Source organism: Mustela erminea, chromosome 9, assembly GCF_009829155.1.
Source record: "Mustela erminea isolate mMusErm1 chromosome 9, mMusErm1.Pri, whole genome shotgun sequence".
In the NCBI taxonomy this organism is placed as follows: domain Eukaryota; kingdom Metazoa; phylum Chordata; class Mammalia; order Carnivora; family Mustelidae; genus Mustela; species Mustela erminea.
In genome coordinates this window covers 69,555,223-69,570,507 of record NC_045622.1, presented here as the reverse complement: position 1 = coordinate 69,570,507, position 15,285 = coordinate 69,555,223, and the positions used below count along the sequence as shown (strand labels likewise).

General features: G+C 44.2%; 1 protein-coding gene across 6 annotated transcripts in view; it reads right to left on the bottom strand.

Moving 5' to 3' along the window:
* INSC (INSC spindle orientation adaptor protein) overlaps positions 1–15,285 on the bottom strand; it is a 120,687-nt gene that overhangs the window by 53,179 nt on the left and 52,223 nt on the right. For all 6 annotated transcript variants that reach the window (XM_032359201.1, XM_032359203.1, XM_032359202.1 and 3 more), the window contains 3 exons: positions 12,112–12,457; positions 11,061–11,113; positions 9,805–9,928 (listed from right to left, as the gene is read on the bottom strand). In XM_032359201.1, coding sequence (XP_032215092.1) covers positions 9,805–9,928; positions 11,061–11,113; positions 12,112–12,457 — 523 coding nt within the window. The remainder of the gene's footprint in view (positions 1–9,804; positions 9,929–11,060; positions 11,114–12,111; positions 12,458–15,285) is intronic.

Below are 15,285 nucleotides of genomic sequence, written 5' to 3'. Positions count from 1 at the left end.
CTTTGCTACTTCTCCCATAGACAGGTAGGCTCTGGTACCCACCCCCACCACCACTATTTAAATCTGGACTGGCCTCAGTGACCTGCTCGAACAATAAAAGACAGCAGTTGATAGAAGGAATGTTCCAGAACCTCCAAGGCTAGCTCACCAGACACCTTGAAGCTGCCCCCAGGCTTCGTGGAACATTCTTTTCAGTGTCCCAAGTTACCATGTAAGACATTTGGGAACTCTGAGGCTGTCATATGTAGGATCTGTCTGCTGAGAGTATCAGTACTCTCAGCAGACACCAGCTTTCCCCCAATCCCCTCCAAGGCACTACACATACGAAGAAGCTTTCTAACGACTTCCCGAACCATCTGCTAACTTAGTAACAACAAGTGACCTCTGTTGATGCCACACAGAACAGAAGAATCACTCAGCCAGGCTCTGCCCACATTCTTGATCCTTCAGAGGATAAGATATAATAAAAATGGTTGTTACGCTCCAACAGAGCTCTGGAAAACAGAAGACTACAGCGAACAGCATGAGATATCTAAAGGATTGCTAGATAAATTTCTAGGAGAAAGGTTTTGAAAAGGAGCATACAGTATTGTTGGTGTCCTCAGAGAATATATTGGAGAAATGCGTGAATCAAGCGTCACAGGAAAGGCACAGAAAGACTGCACATACTAAAGAGGAGATGGTAACTGAATCCAGGCTTGGATTATTGTTCTAATGGGAAAATATCTCCTGGGTTGGAACATCCAATTTAGGAAGGCAAATGGGGTTAAGATCTCTTAGAATTGGAGGTTTGGGGGCAAGCACAGACCTTAATTGATTTCATTTTTCTCAGTAAGGCAAATTCCAACATCTAGAAGTTGTTTGTTTTGTTTTGTTTTGAAAAACAAAAGAATGTTCCAGAAAGGAAAGAGAAGTCAACGTGGTAAAGCTACTCAAATCCAGCAACTCGTGCTCATTCTATGAGTTAGATAAAGAAAGAGACCAACATGAGACCCAGGGTAAACTTCAGAAAAATTCAGCAGAGTCTCCCTGAAAGGAGGTGAGGATTAACAGAAGGAGAGAGAATCCTGGAAGCATAGTTCATTAATGCCAAAAAAAAAAAAAAAAAAAAAAAAAAAAAAGAGATGTAGCAGAAGGAAATGCTACTCAAAGTTAACATACTCAAAAGATATGGAAAGACTGTATTCTGAGAAGCACATGGCAGAAGGACTGGTCTTCACAAGGCTATAAAAGTCCAGACTTCAAGAGCATCACAGACAACTCTCCTTATAGACAGGGATTTTAGGGCTGAAGCAATTCTCCAGGAAGAGGCAGGGAAGATAGCCTTCATGATATAGAACTAGAACACCTGTGTGTTCTAATGCAGTTTTTATTTTCTTATTTAGCTCTAAATGAATTTTGAAAAACACATGACCCCTTACACATTTTTAATTCGAAAAGTAAAATTTTTCATCATAAGTTTCAAGAACAAAGTTGGAAAGGATGTAATTTCCAGTAGGTTGTAGATATCGACATAAAATAAGACCATTACATCACTCTTTTGGATGTGTTCAGTGGAATTTAAATACCAAAACAACTTGATGCCCTCATCATCCCCTTAAAAAGGTATGAATAATCTCTTTTTTTAACATTGTGAGCATTTTGCATCTTTTCTTTTCATCCTTTATGTTCCCAATCCAATCCCTCCTGAGAATTTTATCTTAATGTAATATATTTAAGTTTCAAAGTGTTTTAGGGATCATCCTTGTCATATTTATCACTGACATTTGAAATGTCATTTTATTTCCTGCGACTATCAGGCTCTAAGTGCTTAAAAACACTCTCTCCTTGGGGCATATGGTTGGCTCAGTCCAGCTCTTGGTTTCAGCTCAGGTCATGATCTCAGGGTCATGAGATCGAGAACCACATCAAGCCCCACATGGACTAGGCACTCACAGCAGAGTCTGCTTGAGATTCTCTCTCTCCCTCTCTTTCTGCCCTCCCACTGCTTGCTCTCAAAATAAATAAATAAACAAATAAATAATTAAAATCTCAAAAAAATACTCTCTTCTTGGTTGAGTTATTGTTATAATTATTATCAGTACAACTGGTCCAAATGTAAATTGTAAATTCTGCTTAATAACTATAAATTATAAAAATTAAAATGTTATTATAAATATACGTCTTAATGAGATAAATGAGGCTCTGTATCCTTTTCAGGGTTTCTCATTAATTGATCTATACATGATTGAATATTGACCTAATGCTATATTTTTAGATGTAAACCCTGAAAAATCTCATTCCCATAAATCCATAGAGAGGAATAGAAAGAGTTTACATAGCCAAGTTGCTCAATCCTGCACATTCTGAGTTACGCAATCACAATGGTGATCCATCATCAAACACCATTTTTAATGATCTGCCAGTTGATAACTCCTTTAAATTGGTAAAAGTAAAGAATTGGAAACCACTTGACTTGTAAAAGCGTTTGTCACCCAATCATTAAAGTTGTTCATTCACTATCTCAGTTTCTGGGAAGAAGTCCAAAAGTACTTTACCAAGACTTATCAAATACTTATTAATTATACCCACTGCTCTTTCACTTGGAGTACCTTGGGTTATCCAAATTATTCAGAAAGGATTAGGAAAATCAAAATATTATTACTTTCATTGCCAATATAATTTTTAGTAAAATATTTGTGCTTGTTTCAAATATGTTTTATCAAAACCTTGAAGCTACAGCTTTTGCTTACTTAATTTATGGAAAACGCCCACCCTATAAACTAATCGGCAGACTGTTCTTTCAGCCAAGCCAATCAGCCAAGACAAATTTTTCTCAATATAGAACTGACTTCGTTTTTAATTGCAAAGTGTTTTGATATGTTTCAAGAAACACTAAAACAATACTGACAAATAATTATAGAAATCATTCTCCAAGGGAAAATGCTAAAAACTGTAAATATTAAGAGCTAAAATAAAATTTGGTTTTATTTGTGTATGTTATAAAGCCAAGATAAAGCAATTTACTAAACTTTTAATAATGCAAGGTAATATGTAGCTAGTATTTTTTCAGCAAATAGGTGGTGGGTATATATATTGAAATCTGGTGTTCAGTATAAGGAATAATTAAAATTTGAGAATAAAAATATTAGAAATCGGGGTACCTGCATGGCTCAGTGGGTTAGGTGTCTGACTCTTGACTTCAGCTCAGATCATGATCTCAGGGTCGTGGGACTGAGCGCCATGTCAGGCTCCATGCTGAACATGGAAAGATTCTCTTTCCCTCTCCCTTTAACCCTCTTCCTACTTGTGTGTGTGTGCTCGCTCTCAAATAAACAAACAAACAAATAAATACATATATATATATATATATATATATATGTATTAGAAATCATTTGATTATTTTTAGGACTCTGATGATCAGACTTCCCTCATATTTAAAAAAGGAAAAAGGTATTTACTGCTTAAATCTAATTAGTCCAGCTGCTAGCAATTAATTTTATCTTTTGCTAACAAGAAGCAGAAATTAGTATAAATATTTCAAAAATATGTTGACAAAATAAGCTTTAACTGCTTCCTTAAATAATGTGTACCAAATCTGACCAAAAAAAAAAAAAAATCATGTAAAATTTGCATCTGTGGATTTTATCCAATATACCTTGAAAAATTTAGTCATTCTCAAAAGTATTCCAGCATTTAAAAGAATCAGTATCATTAACTTTTAGAATCTTTGGCTCTTCAAAGATGTTTTTCTTTCCAGTGAATGACATATCCTAGGTTTGAGTATGAGATATAGTTAAAAGGAATTGCTTGCATTTAAATTTGTGCCCCCAAAAGCCATTTTGAGTGCTTGATGTGTCTGACCAGCTCACACTTCGCTTTGTCTAAGGAGAATGTCCCTTAAGAGCTATTCACAATCTGGGAGTAAATACAGATAGAAGGGATATGATAAATTGAAAACTTTCAAATCCACTCCTCCTATACACACACACACACACACACACACACACACACACAACCATTCTACCATATATCTCCATACTGGGCAAAACACATAATTTCTAATGCCTTTCTCAACAGAAATATGTAAGAAAAAGCACAGAAATAATTCATGGAGGCCTATGGGTTTATGGTTCAGGAATGAAGGCTTCTTCTTTGATCTCCCCAGTCTTACTGCTACTCTAAGGTTTTACACAGCAGGGCAATGTACCATAACATTTGGGATGGGTGGGCATATGTCCTTCTTTTGGAAAGTAATAGAAGGGATGTTAGAAACTGCCTATTATTGGGAGGATCGTTTTGAGAAAGAAACAAAAATTGAAGATCTGGGCATTGATTTCCTTAAAAGTATATATGCTTGCATTTCTTCTGGTAAATCTTTGAGAACCTGGAGAATGCTATGTCTTTGAAGTGGTTTGGAAACTTCTAGCCTAAGTCACTTCAAGCAGCCCAAACCAATGCAGCCCGGGGTGACAGAAAGACAGTGTTTAGAGGAGAGCTAGAAATTAAGAAATGTTGAAAATGCTGGATGGGAAAGTATGCAAACCAGGCAAGTTACTGGGAAGAGATTTTAAGTGCCTGACTTTGCAGGAAGAAGTAAACATATCAAATGCCCTTCTATAAAGAAGGAGACATTTTTCCCTATATATAGTAAACATCATGCCACAGTTAACCTAGGGTGGATGCTTTCTCCCAGTGAGTGAATTTCCACAAAACCTTGTGGACGGTGGACACCTGAGATAAACTGATGTCCCACCACAGACCCTATCAAGATGCTGCCCATTCCCAACCCTCTTTTGTTCAGCAGCAGGTTAAGTATCTGTGAAGACCTTCAGCAACCCTAAGACAGAGTCCCAGCATGAAATGTTGCATGGAATTCCTGCCTTAGGGACCAAGGATTGGTCTGTTTTAACTTTCTGTGAGTGCAGGGGTAGTGCTATTATATTATTGCATATCCAAGGTATGAACTCTTCCAAGTATGGCTGGGAAAGTCTAGTACAAACTGAGAATCCTGGAAAGAACCCCGTCCCATTGCTGGAGAGACAGCCCAGACTGTAACTTCCCAAGAAAACATGACCACACACACACTGGAATGAGACCCTTCTGGCTAAGATGAGCACAGTAAGTAAATGGGAAAGAGTTTTATTAACCTAAGTACTTGGGACTTTGAATTATTCCCACAGGTAAAGGGATGCGGGGATTTTTGTTTGTTTGTTATGTTTTTGTTTTTCATGCTATTTTTTGTAGCGGTGGTGGTGGTTGGTTTTTTTTTAAACCTTTTTCTTTAACTTTATTTTCTCTCTGGGAACTTTATAATGAGACACAGTATTTCTAAATTTTGGACATCTTTATATTTCTCATCTGACAAGTAAAGATTATCTTTATGCTACAATTTAGTTGCATTGCAGCCTCTGATTACCTATATAGGACAACATAGCTGAGCAAAATCTGACAGTGGGAAATAGGACAGGAAAGCAAATTTTGAGCTTTAGTTACAAAACCTCCTAGAGCTAACTTAATGGATCTAATATCATGAGTCATTTTCAAGCCTTCTGGGAGCAGAATGTAAATTTCCCACTATGATTCCAGAAGGATCTACAGAGAAAGAGGGGTTGTTATTTGGAAGAATGGCTTCATGAAGGTGGGAAATATCTTTCCCACTGGCAGCTGACCTCCCCCAAGGCGCTCAGCTGCACTCCCACCTGACCACAGCCCAATGGATAAGGCCACTGAGACAGTAGGACAGAAACTATCACTACTAAGGGGCAGTACTTGGTCCCCACTACTACTGTTCCCTAGGTAGGGATTTCAGCAACACACCCCTGCTAGTGTCACTCCCTATCTTTTTAGGTCACCCTACTGAGAAGTTAGGGATGAGTTTGTGAGTTTGGGAAGAAGGAACTGAGGACATGGCACCTGTCTCTCTCTTAGGAAGTGTCCCTCAGGTCTGAGTTCTGTCGCAAGCTAGGTGCTTTTCCCTCAGGTGAGGCCTGAAGCTGACCAGCTTTGCCTAGGACAGGGAGGGGAAATTTAGTTGTGAGATAAAGTTTGAACTAGTTCGTTTAGCCACAGAGCCAAAGATATATTCCTTAATCAGTTTTATTAGAATAAAGATGTTATTTGAAACTAAAATCAAAAGTAATAGAGGGAATGGAAGGATAAATTAATATAACATCTACCCACATGAAGCTGAGTCAAGGAATCAAAGGTACAGCTAAGAGTCAACTTATTCAATAGAGTCCCCTTTATTTTAGAGTAAATCAATTTTTACAAGTTAAGTCTTCTCTTACCTCCCACATAGCTAATCCTTTATTCCCAAATAGATTAATCATCAAGGTTCATTAATTTCCTATCGGTGGCTCCTGACATTTTAACTTGAAATTCTTCCATACTCGCCAAATAGTTAAATTATCTTAAAACAATTCATTAGGTGACCGGGGGCTCTTTTAGCAAAGCGTGCTGCGAGCTTCTCTTAAGGCAGAGCAAGACTTGATTGAAGAAAGCAGCTCACTGAGTCAGAAAAGGCCACTGGTTCTTCATGGGTCATTTCATTTAATCCTAATGACAACCCACTGCAGACGTGAGGACAGGAAGTAGCTGACCCAGGTCTGCATATCCAGTGAGCAGCACTAGCGGGATGTGAACCCTGATATGCCTCCAGACTCCATGCTCAGGCCCCTACCCCACCATCCCCATATCACAGAATGCCATACTACCAAGATTGGAAGAGACCTTGGAACTCATTCATCCCCTGCCAGTGTCCTCCAAGCCTAGCTTGGCCTGTTAAGGGATGGGACTTCAAAACACAGTCCCCTGCAGGACAGCCCTGTCATTTCACAAACCCTTCTCTATACAGAACATCCTCTAGGTTTGATGGCTGACCTGAGCACCTTCTTCCCTTTGGGGTCCCCAAACACAGAACGCTGGAGATGACAGAGTGTCCATCTCTGGACAAAACATTCTCTGCTCCTCTACCCACTCCCACAGACCTTGATCTTCAGCCTCTCTCCCACCCTTTCAGGAGCCTCCTCAGAGTACTGCCATTGCCAGTGATGCGTCTGGGGTCTAGAACTGGACATGACATTCCAGGATGGAGCCGACCAGTGCAAAGTAGTGCTAGATTGCTGCTGCCCTATCATAAGCATTGTTCTACCATAGATTATTTTTGTGCAAGGTGGGGATAGGGGAGGTGGCAAGGCTCTGCTTGAGAACTTCCCAAGGACAAAAAATATTTTGACCAAATTGTATTTCTTGAAACACCAGCATCCCGGAATAAGTGATCAGGTGCTTTAAGGAGAAAACAGATTTGTTGTGACTATGTAATTTTGGAACATACAGCTTAGTATTCAGTCTTTATTGAGTGCCTACTGTAGCAGAGGTTCTACCCTGGTCACCAGATATATATCCATAAACAAAACAAACCCAAATCCTTGTCTATGGGAGCTACAGATCAGACAAGAAACACTACGAATGTGTGAAGATCTTTTAGAAGATTCTCAGTGCAGAAGAACACATCACAGGGGAAGTACCGATGCAAGGACACAGGCTTAAGTCCCTGTATGTCAAGAGACCTCAAATATAGGATCCTCATATAATTATTAACATCCTAGGGAACGTACTGTTCACCAGTTTAAGAAACACAGGCTTACAACACTGAACACAGATCACCTTGCCTTCAGCCAATGTATCTCCTCATGTCACTGCCATCTGTATGGAAACATACACACACACACACAACTAAAGATCAGCCAAAATGTATTAAGAGCGCAGCGATCCCAAACAATAGGAGGGTGTAGCAGACACCACGGTGCTCACTGGGAGGAAAGGGGGGCTTATTGGAAAGCTAAGGAACATGCAGAGGAATGCAGGGCAGACAAGGGGAGGGAGGCCAGTGCACTAATTTTTTTTTTTTTAATATTTTGTGTATTTATTTGTCAGAGAGAAAGAGCACAAGCAGGGAGAGCAGCAGGCACAGGAAGAAGCAGGCTCCCCACTGGACAAGGAGCCCGATGTGGGACTTGATCCCAGGACCCCAGGTTCTGACCTGAGCTGAAGACAGAGGCTTAACTGACTGAGCCACTCAGGCTAGTGGAGGGTGGGGGGTGCAAATTCTAAGAGAAGAGCCGCTGATCCAGCTCAGCTCCCAGGCCAAGCATCAGTGACCCAGGTGGCCAGACCTGGGGATGGGCAGGATTTAGCTGTGGAAGCAAAAGGACCCAGAGCAGGAATTCTACTGCAAACAAGATCAGGATGAGGGAAAAACCAGAATAGACCCAGAAACCCCAGGAAAACAGCTACCTAGCCCACAAGGTCCAGGCAGACTCCTTTGTAGCCCAGGGAGCTCTCCCCAGGATTCTGACCTAGACCATGCTCTCTACCCCTTTGACTCCTGGTAGACTACTTCCAAACCCAGCTGACTTCGGTTTATAATTCAACATTACTCTTCAAGGTTAGCCCTTTTGTTGAACCTGATAGTTCCAGGAGAGAGGGCACTAAATTCACATAAAAAGCATCATCAGCACCAGCAGTCCTTCTCCAAAATACCTCCAGGCTCCCCTCGTCCCCACGGCGACCTTCAATCTCCTCACTCTTCACTCCCTTGGCTTTTTCACCCACTTCGGCCCCATGTCCCACAGGGTCCCTCTGGGACTTGAGAGCTCAGTGTGGGACACTGGCCCCAGCTTAAGCCATTACACATGCACAGGTCAGCATTTGCATGTCAACTCCAAGGCCAGCCCCAGCAGCAACCACCCCCCCCAACCCCGCCCTTGGCCCTTCCTTCCCTTCCTCCCAGGCTCCTGGGACAGAGCAGCCTCTGCAGATCTCTGGGGTGGGAAGGGTGAGAAAGCCTGGGGCCAGACACGCTGACGAAGCAGGTGAACCAGACCAGAAGAGCCTGTACCCTGTGGAAAATGAGCTGGACAAATAAGAAGGAGAAAAAGGAAAGCTCCGGGCTCTATGGAAAGGCTGAGTCTGGAGAGAAGCTGATAGGGGAAGAGACTTGCTATTTGTGGAAGGCTTTTATTTGGTGGTGGGAAAAGAATGGCAAATATGTAACACAATATTTCTGTAACTATAAATAACACGTAAATACCTTTCATAATGAAAGCCTTATGGAATCTGCTTTTCTGGGAGGCTTTTAAAATAGGAAAAGGCAACGGAGGGAAATCACATATATTTAACCCACACTGTGTTGTTTGCTTAATCCTCTCACTTTTCTTCTGGGGAAGGTTTTCACTTTGTAGGTGAAGAAAATGAGATGTTACGGAACTTGATCTCGGTCTCACAGTGAGCCATAGTTTGAAAGTAGATCTGGTTCCAAAGCCCTCATTCTTTCTAGAATCAGACACGAGCCTGCTTAGAGGCAGGGGCTAGACTATATGACCTTTCTAGATTCTTTTCTATTGCCAGATTTTTGGACTTGGCTTGTTCCCCCACAGATGCCTCAAGTCTTTCAAGATAATACAGATCTCTTGTGTGTACTGTAGACAAGTACTATAGACAATAGCAACAGAGATTTAAGGTAGTAGGGACAATACTGAGACAGCTTCTGCCATGGCCTCGTGTGACCTTAGGTAAGTCTCTTTCCTCTTTAGGCTCCAGTTCTCACATCTAGAAAATGCAGATTTGGGCTAACTTGGGAAGCATCGAGCTCTAACAGTCCTGTTTGCTAAGTGCTGGAGTTCATTTTGGTAGCCTGAGGATGTGCCCCAAGAAAAGCATGTGAGAGCTTCCCCCAGCCTGGCCCGGTGCCTCGACCCCACCCCTACTCCCACCCCAGGAGTCCACGCAAGCGCCCCTGTCCATAGCCCAGCCTGCACCGACCTGCACCTCCCGGGTCAGCGCCAGCTCCAGCAGCTGGCCGAAGTGCTGGCCCAGCGTGCTCAAGGTCTCACTCACACAGGCCTTCATCGACTTCAGAACATGCTCATTCTCAACCTGGAGGCACCTAGGGAAAAGAAATCATGGTGTGGGCCCCTGGGATGGGCAGGTACTCAGCCCAGAGCCATTGCAGGGGCCAGATCTGGGCCTGCCGCAGGCTTGTGGGTGGTGCGAGGGGCCTAGAAGGACGTCATCAGCTCCAGGGGAGTCAGAGATGGAATATTTCACAACCGGCTCATCCTCTGGCCTTCTAGTGTTCAGAGAAGTGCTGCTCAAAATGGGAGCGAACAGTCCACGTCACTAGGAAGACAGGCCGGCAGCCAGTGGTCAGACCCATTCCTCTGGGCTCCGCCCCGAGAGGACCCACCATCACTGCACCAGGGTCTGGGGTGGGGTTGGGAGCTGCAAGGGGGATGCTGCTGCTGTTGCCAGGTCGGATGGTGCACGGTAATACTCACAACCCTGGAGGAAAGGGCCATCTACAGTGGTGGTCTACAGAAGGGAGCCTTGAAAATTTTCTCCCCAGGTGGAAAGAACAGGGGGTGGATCAGGTTTAAAATATACCCCAGGGGCCTGAGAATGTTCTCCTAGAAGGCCAAAGACGCCACAGGGTCCTAAGGGAAACCAAGTCTTGTGTTTCTCTTACAGGGCATGGCGGCTGGAAAGAGTAAGGACAGAGGGTGTGTATACATGTGAGGCTGAGCCTCTGTATGTGTCTGAGTGTAAACATGTACATATTGACGTGTGCGAGATACAGAGAGGAGGGTGTGAATGTATTTCTGTGAATATATGAGTGTATGTTTATATATCTAAGTACAGGCAAGTGTGTCTGTGAGATCCTTGTCTATATGTCTGTGAGAATAGGCTGTGAGGGTCTCCTTTCACTTTGTCTTGACTTTGGGGATCAGGTTAGGGGGTTTCCCAAAGCTGCACGAAACCTTTTCCTTTTTACTAACGCTCAATAATCCTCTTTTTTCCTCTGCATGGGCCTCTCCTCTTTTACATTCTCTCTAGGACCTGAAAATGGGGCAGAAAAGCCCAAAGGAGTCTTCCAAGGTTGCTGATGAAAGTCAGCAAAAGGAAGCTCCAGACCACCACCAGCCCCCCAACCCACTCCCTCTTTCCCCCTGGAAGAAGATACCAGCCCCTTCCCCTGACTGAGGACAGGCTGTCCAGTCTCATCCAGCAGCCAGGTTTACCTCTCTGTGATTGCCGAGAGCTCTGAGCATTTCTCCATTAACAGTTTCTCAATCTGTGGAAAAAAACAGAAGAAAGTTTATTCAATTCAACAAGCACTGGTTGAGGACCGACTACTGCGTGGGGCTCTCTGGGGTATAAAGATGAAGAATCAAATCATCTGATTTTGGAATCAGGCCCATCAACTATAACACAGTGTTGTATGGACGGCAAGACACCATCGTCAACTTCTTTGCGAGCTCCAAAAAGAAAACCAAGCCCTTAGTTGTGCTGGAGGATCTGAGAAGCTTCTGAGAGGAAGGGGCATTTGAGCTGGGCTGCAGAGGATGAATAGGAGTTTGCTGTTTGTGAAGTGGAGCAAGGAAAATGGTAAAGCTGTAAGCTGGGAAGTGAATGCCAGAAGAAAGAAAAACACTGACAAGGGAATTTTCAGTCCTCCGCTATGGGTTTGGAAAAGAAGATTGGAAATCATGGGCTTCGGAATCAGAAAAACTTAAACTGAATCCTGCTTATACCATTCACGGCATAACTTTGGGCAAGTTACTGAGGCTCTCTGAGTTTCTATTTCCTCAGCAGTACAGTGAGGACTTCACACTAGCTAATACTTTTTCAGTAGCCATTTTTAATGTTTCATTACATGTAAATAACATGTAAATAACATGAAAAAATACTATTACTCATTTCATTAATGGGATGGAACTGGGGTACAGAAAAGGTAAGTAACTTGCCAACGTCACACAGTAGAGCTGATCTTTGAACCCAGACAATCTGGCATTAAAGTGGGTGCACTGCTCCCCTGGACAGCTTCTCACAGTGGTTCTGTCTGCTTTGTATCTAGTGCGGGTTAAATGAGATGGGTGAGTGAAAATACCTAGCTCAATGCCCAGGACATGGTACATACTCAGTAAAGGCCCTTACTAGCTTCTCTGCTCTTTGGAAGAGAAGGGAGGTGCTGGAGCAGGAAAAGTTCAACCTCCAAGCATTTCAGACCCATGCTTCTAGAAGGCATCCCCCTTGCAAATGCCCACCCGCACCCACCCTGGGGCAGCTGACCTGGCCCATCTCCTGGGAGGAGCTCCTGCTGAGAGTGCTGTACTCGCTGACCATGGAGCGGGCATGGCAGGCCAGACGCACACTCATGCTGTGCACACGCGCCCAGCGGTCCTGGGCCAGCTTCTGCCCGATCCTGCGCAGCTCGGTGCTGATGACCCAGCCCCTCTTGAGAAGCAGCTGCAGGGGGTCTCCGGGGCCAGGGCTGCCAGCCAGGATGAGGTCACTCTGAGCATCTTCCTCCAGGCTGATGGGCTTTGCCTGCAGGACGCACATGCACTCACACTCCGTCATGAGCTTCAGGTCCTCCATCCAGCGCTGGACCGAGTCTGCCTGCATCAGGTGCAGCCTGCAGCCGGGGAGCAGCACCACAGTGATGGTCAGCGCCCCGCAACTTCCAGAGGTTCCCATTTTGGGCCATCTAGGCTCATCACTGTTTCTTGCGCTCACTTATGTTAACCCTCTTTTCTTCTGTTTTCTCCAACTCACAGATAATAAGAGGGAGGCACAGAAGCTTTGGAAGCAGATGACCAGACAAGCACTGGGCCATGAAGTCAGGCATATTAGCAGCCTGTATTTACAAGAAGAAGAAAACAGAAGGAGCCTAAATATTGAATCCTGGTTATGTGATTAGGAGCTACGGTCGGCTGTGTAGTTACCGAGTGTGAACCTTTTTAAAATTTTTTTTATTAATGAAAGCATTTTTAAACATGCTTTCACAAAGAGTAGCCCAAGACTAACATGGTTAGAAAGGGGATAAAGAGAATACAAGAGCCTCTGATCATCATGTTCTAGAGATAGAGAGCTGAAGCAGACTGATTTAAGAGCGTCCACGAGGGAGGAAAGGAACTAGACCCTCACTCACAGACTCATTTACTCCATGAACACTGCAGAGGACAGCTGTCATTTTTGTCCTTCTAGCATCCTTCCTCCTCCTTCTGTCAATAGCAGAGGCAAGTGATACCGTTGCCCCTTGGTGTGGCTTCTTGCCGTGAGCTACTGCTGTTCCCTCCTCCCAAACAGGGCTTGCAAGGCAGCTAAATCATGGCACCTGGGAACCAGCATTTGGCACAGAGGAAGCCTGTTGTACTATGCAGGGAAGAGCTCTGGACCCTTGAGCGGGACCCACTCCCACCCCCTACCTCAGGCCTGGAATGGAAAGGGCCATGGAAAAGCCACAAAGGGAGCAAAAGGGAATCAGTGCCACCAAACTGCCCCTGTCCTGGGCCCTTCCCGGGAGGCCTGATTAGATCCCAGACTCACCATTCTGTCACCCCCACCAGCCCCCATTCGCACCAAGCCATACTCCATTCTTGTCCTTTGAAATCTTTTAGAACTAGAAAGAAAGTGGGATTTCAGAAGCTGTGTTAATTAAAATCCTAGTTGATTTATCACTTGGCGGGTAAGAGACATGGAATGACAAAGCTATTGATTTCTCGAGTATCTGCGTTATTGGGGCCTGTGAGAGTCTGTGTTTGTGGATATGAACTCATTTAGGTGTCTGTCTATATTATCTGTGTGCTCGTGTCTGGGATGTCTGGCTCGGAGCTGCTGTGTCTCTACCTGCACGAATCATCCGATGATTGCGGGTGCTTACAAGCCTTGCATCAGATAAACTCGATGACTAAGAACAGCTGGGGTGGGCCGTGAGCGTGGGCTGCATTAAATGACTCAGTCCCAAAGTAAAGAGTACAGAAAGGGGACGGAGAAGTAACTTTGCAGTGGAGAAACCTGACATAACCCCATCCTACTCAAGTGATCCAAAGGAACCTCATTGCTCATCAGCCTCTGTTGACAGCGTGGGCTTTGGATGGGACATGATGAGCAGGACTTTCTTCTCCCAAACACCAAACTTTAGTCTAATCAAATGAAAGGCCTCAGGGATCAGCTAAGGGACATTCTACAGAATACCTAATCAATACTCCTCACAAGTGCCAGTGTCCTCACCAACAAGGTCACGCTGAGAAACTGTCAGAGGCCAAGGGAGACAAGGGAGACATGATGACTGACTACAGCAGGATCTCCTGGATGGAATCCTGAAACAGAAAAGAACCCTCAGGAAAACTAGTAAAAGCCAAATAAAGTCTGGAGTTTAGTTAATACAACAGACTAATGATGGTTCCTCGGTTGTAACAAATGCACCATGCTCTCAGGGGATGCTAACGATCAAGGTAATTAGGTATGTGGTTAGCATACAGGGGCCGCCTGTACTATCTTTGCAACTTTCTGTAAATCTAAAACTATTTTAAAGTTTGAATGTTTCTTTAAAGAAATGGGGTTCCAGGGAGAGAGGTAGAATCCAGCTGACAGAGCTGAGGGTTCCTTACTCCATTATCCACAGGAAGAATTGCATTTCCATTGCCTCTTCCCCAAATAGAAGCCCAGGCTGGAACTGACTGTCTGTCCGGCCTTGTGTCATGAGCTTCAAGGGAGGAAAACCTAGAGAATGTATCATCCTCCACTGGAGCAATCCAAACCCCAGCAGACAGGTAGGAGGAACCTAGCTAAGGAGCCAGGAGTGGAAGCTTCCTCAAAGAACCTGGAAGTGGAAGGAAAGAGGGTACCTGGTTGGACCAGAGGACGAAAGTTGTTCTCTCAGAGGAAAGGAATGTGGCAAGCCTAGTTGGCTTCATCTTCCAGTTGGTCCTATGATCTGCCCTGGAGCCCACCAATGGCTGATTCCAGGCAGGCCTCCTGGACCTGCCCAGGGAGGCCCCCTCGGGCAGAGTCAGACCCTCAGACACCTCTCTGATGATCCTGCTCCCTCCTTAGTTGCCTGAACAGGCTTTGAACCCAAGCTTCCCGGGGATGAAACAGCCTACTGTGTAAGGAAGGCCACTGTAAGGAAGGTCCTTGAGCTTATGAAAAGCTACTACAGGCCCAGGCCAAGAAGGCTTGTACCTTAGCATGTGGGGGCGTGAAGGGTTGGCTCTGCTACTTACAATCTGTGTGGCTGAAGGAAAGCTATTGTTGCTTTTTCCCCCTTTTCTGAAATTTGTATTGAAATAACATATGTACATGAAGGTGAACAAATTATAATATCAAGCTGCAGTCTGATGAATTTTCATAAGGTCGACACGCTCATGTATCCAGGAACCAGTTTTGAAACATTGCCTGCATCCCGGTGGTCTCCCTGGCGCCCCCTTTTGGTCACTCCCCGACGAGGATATCCAGTAT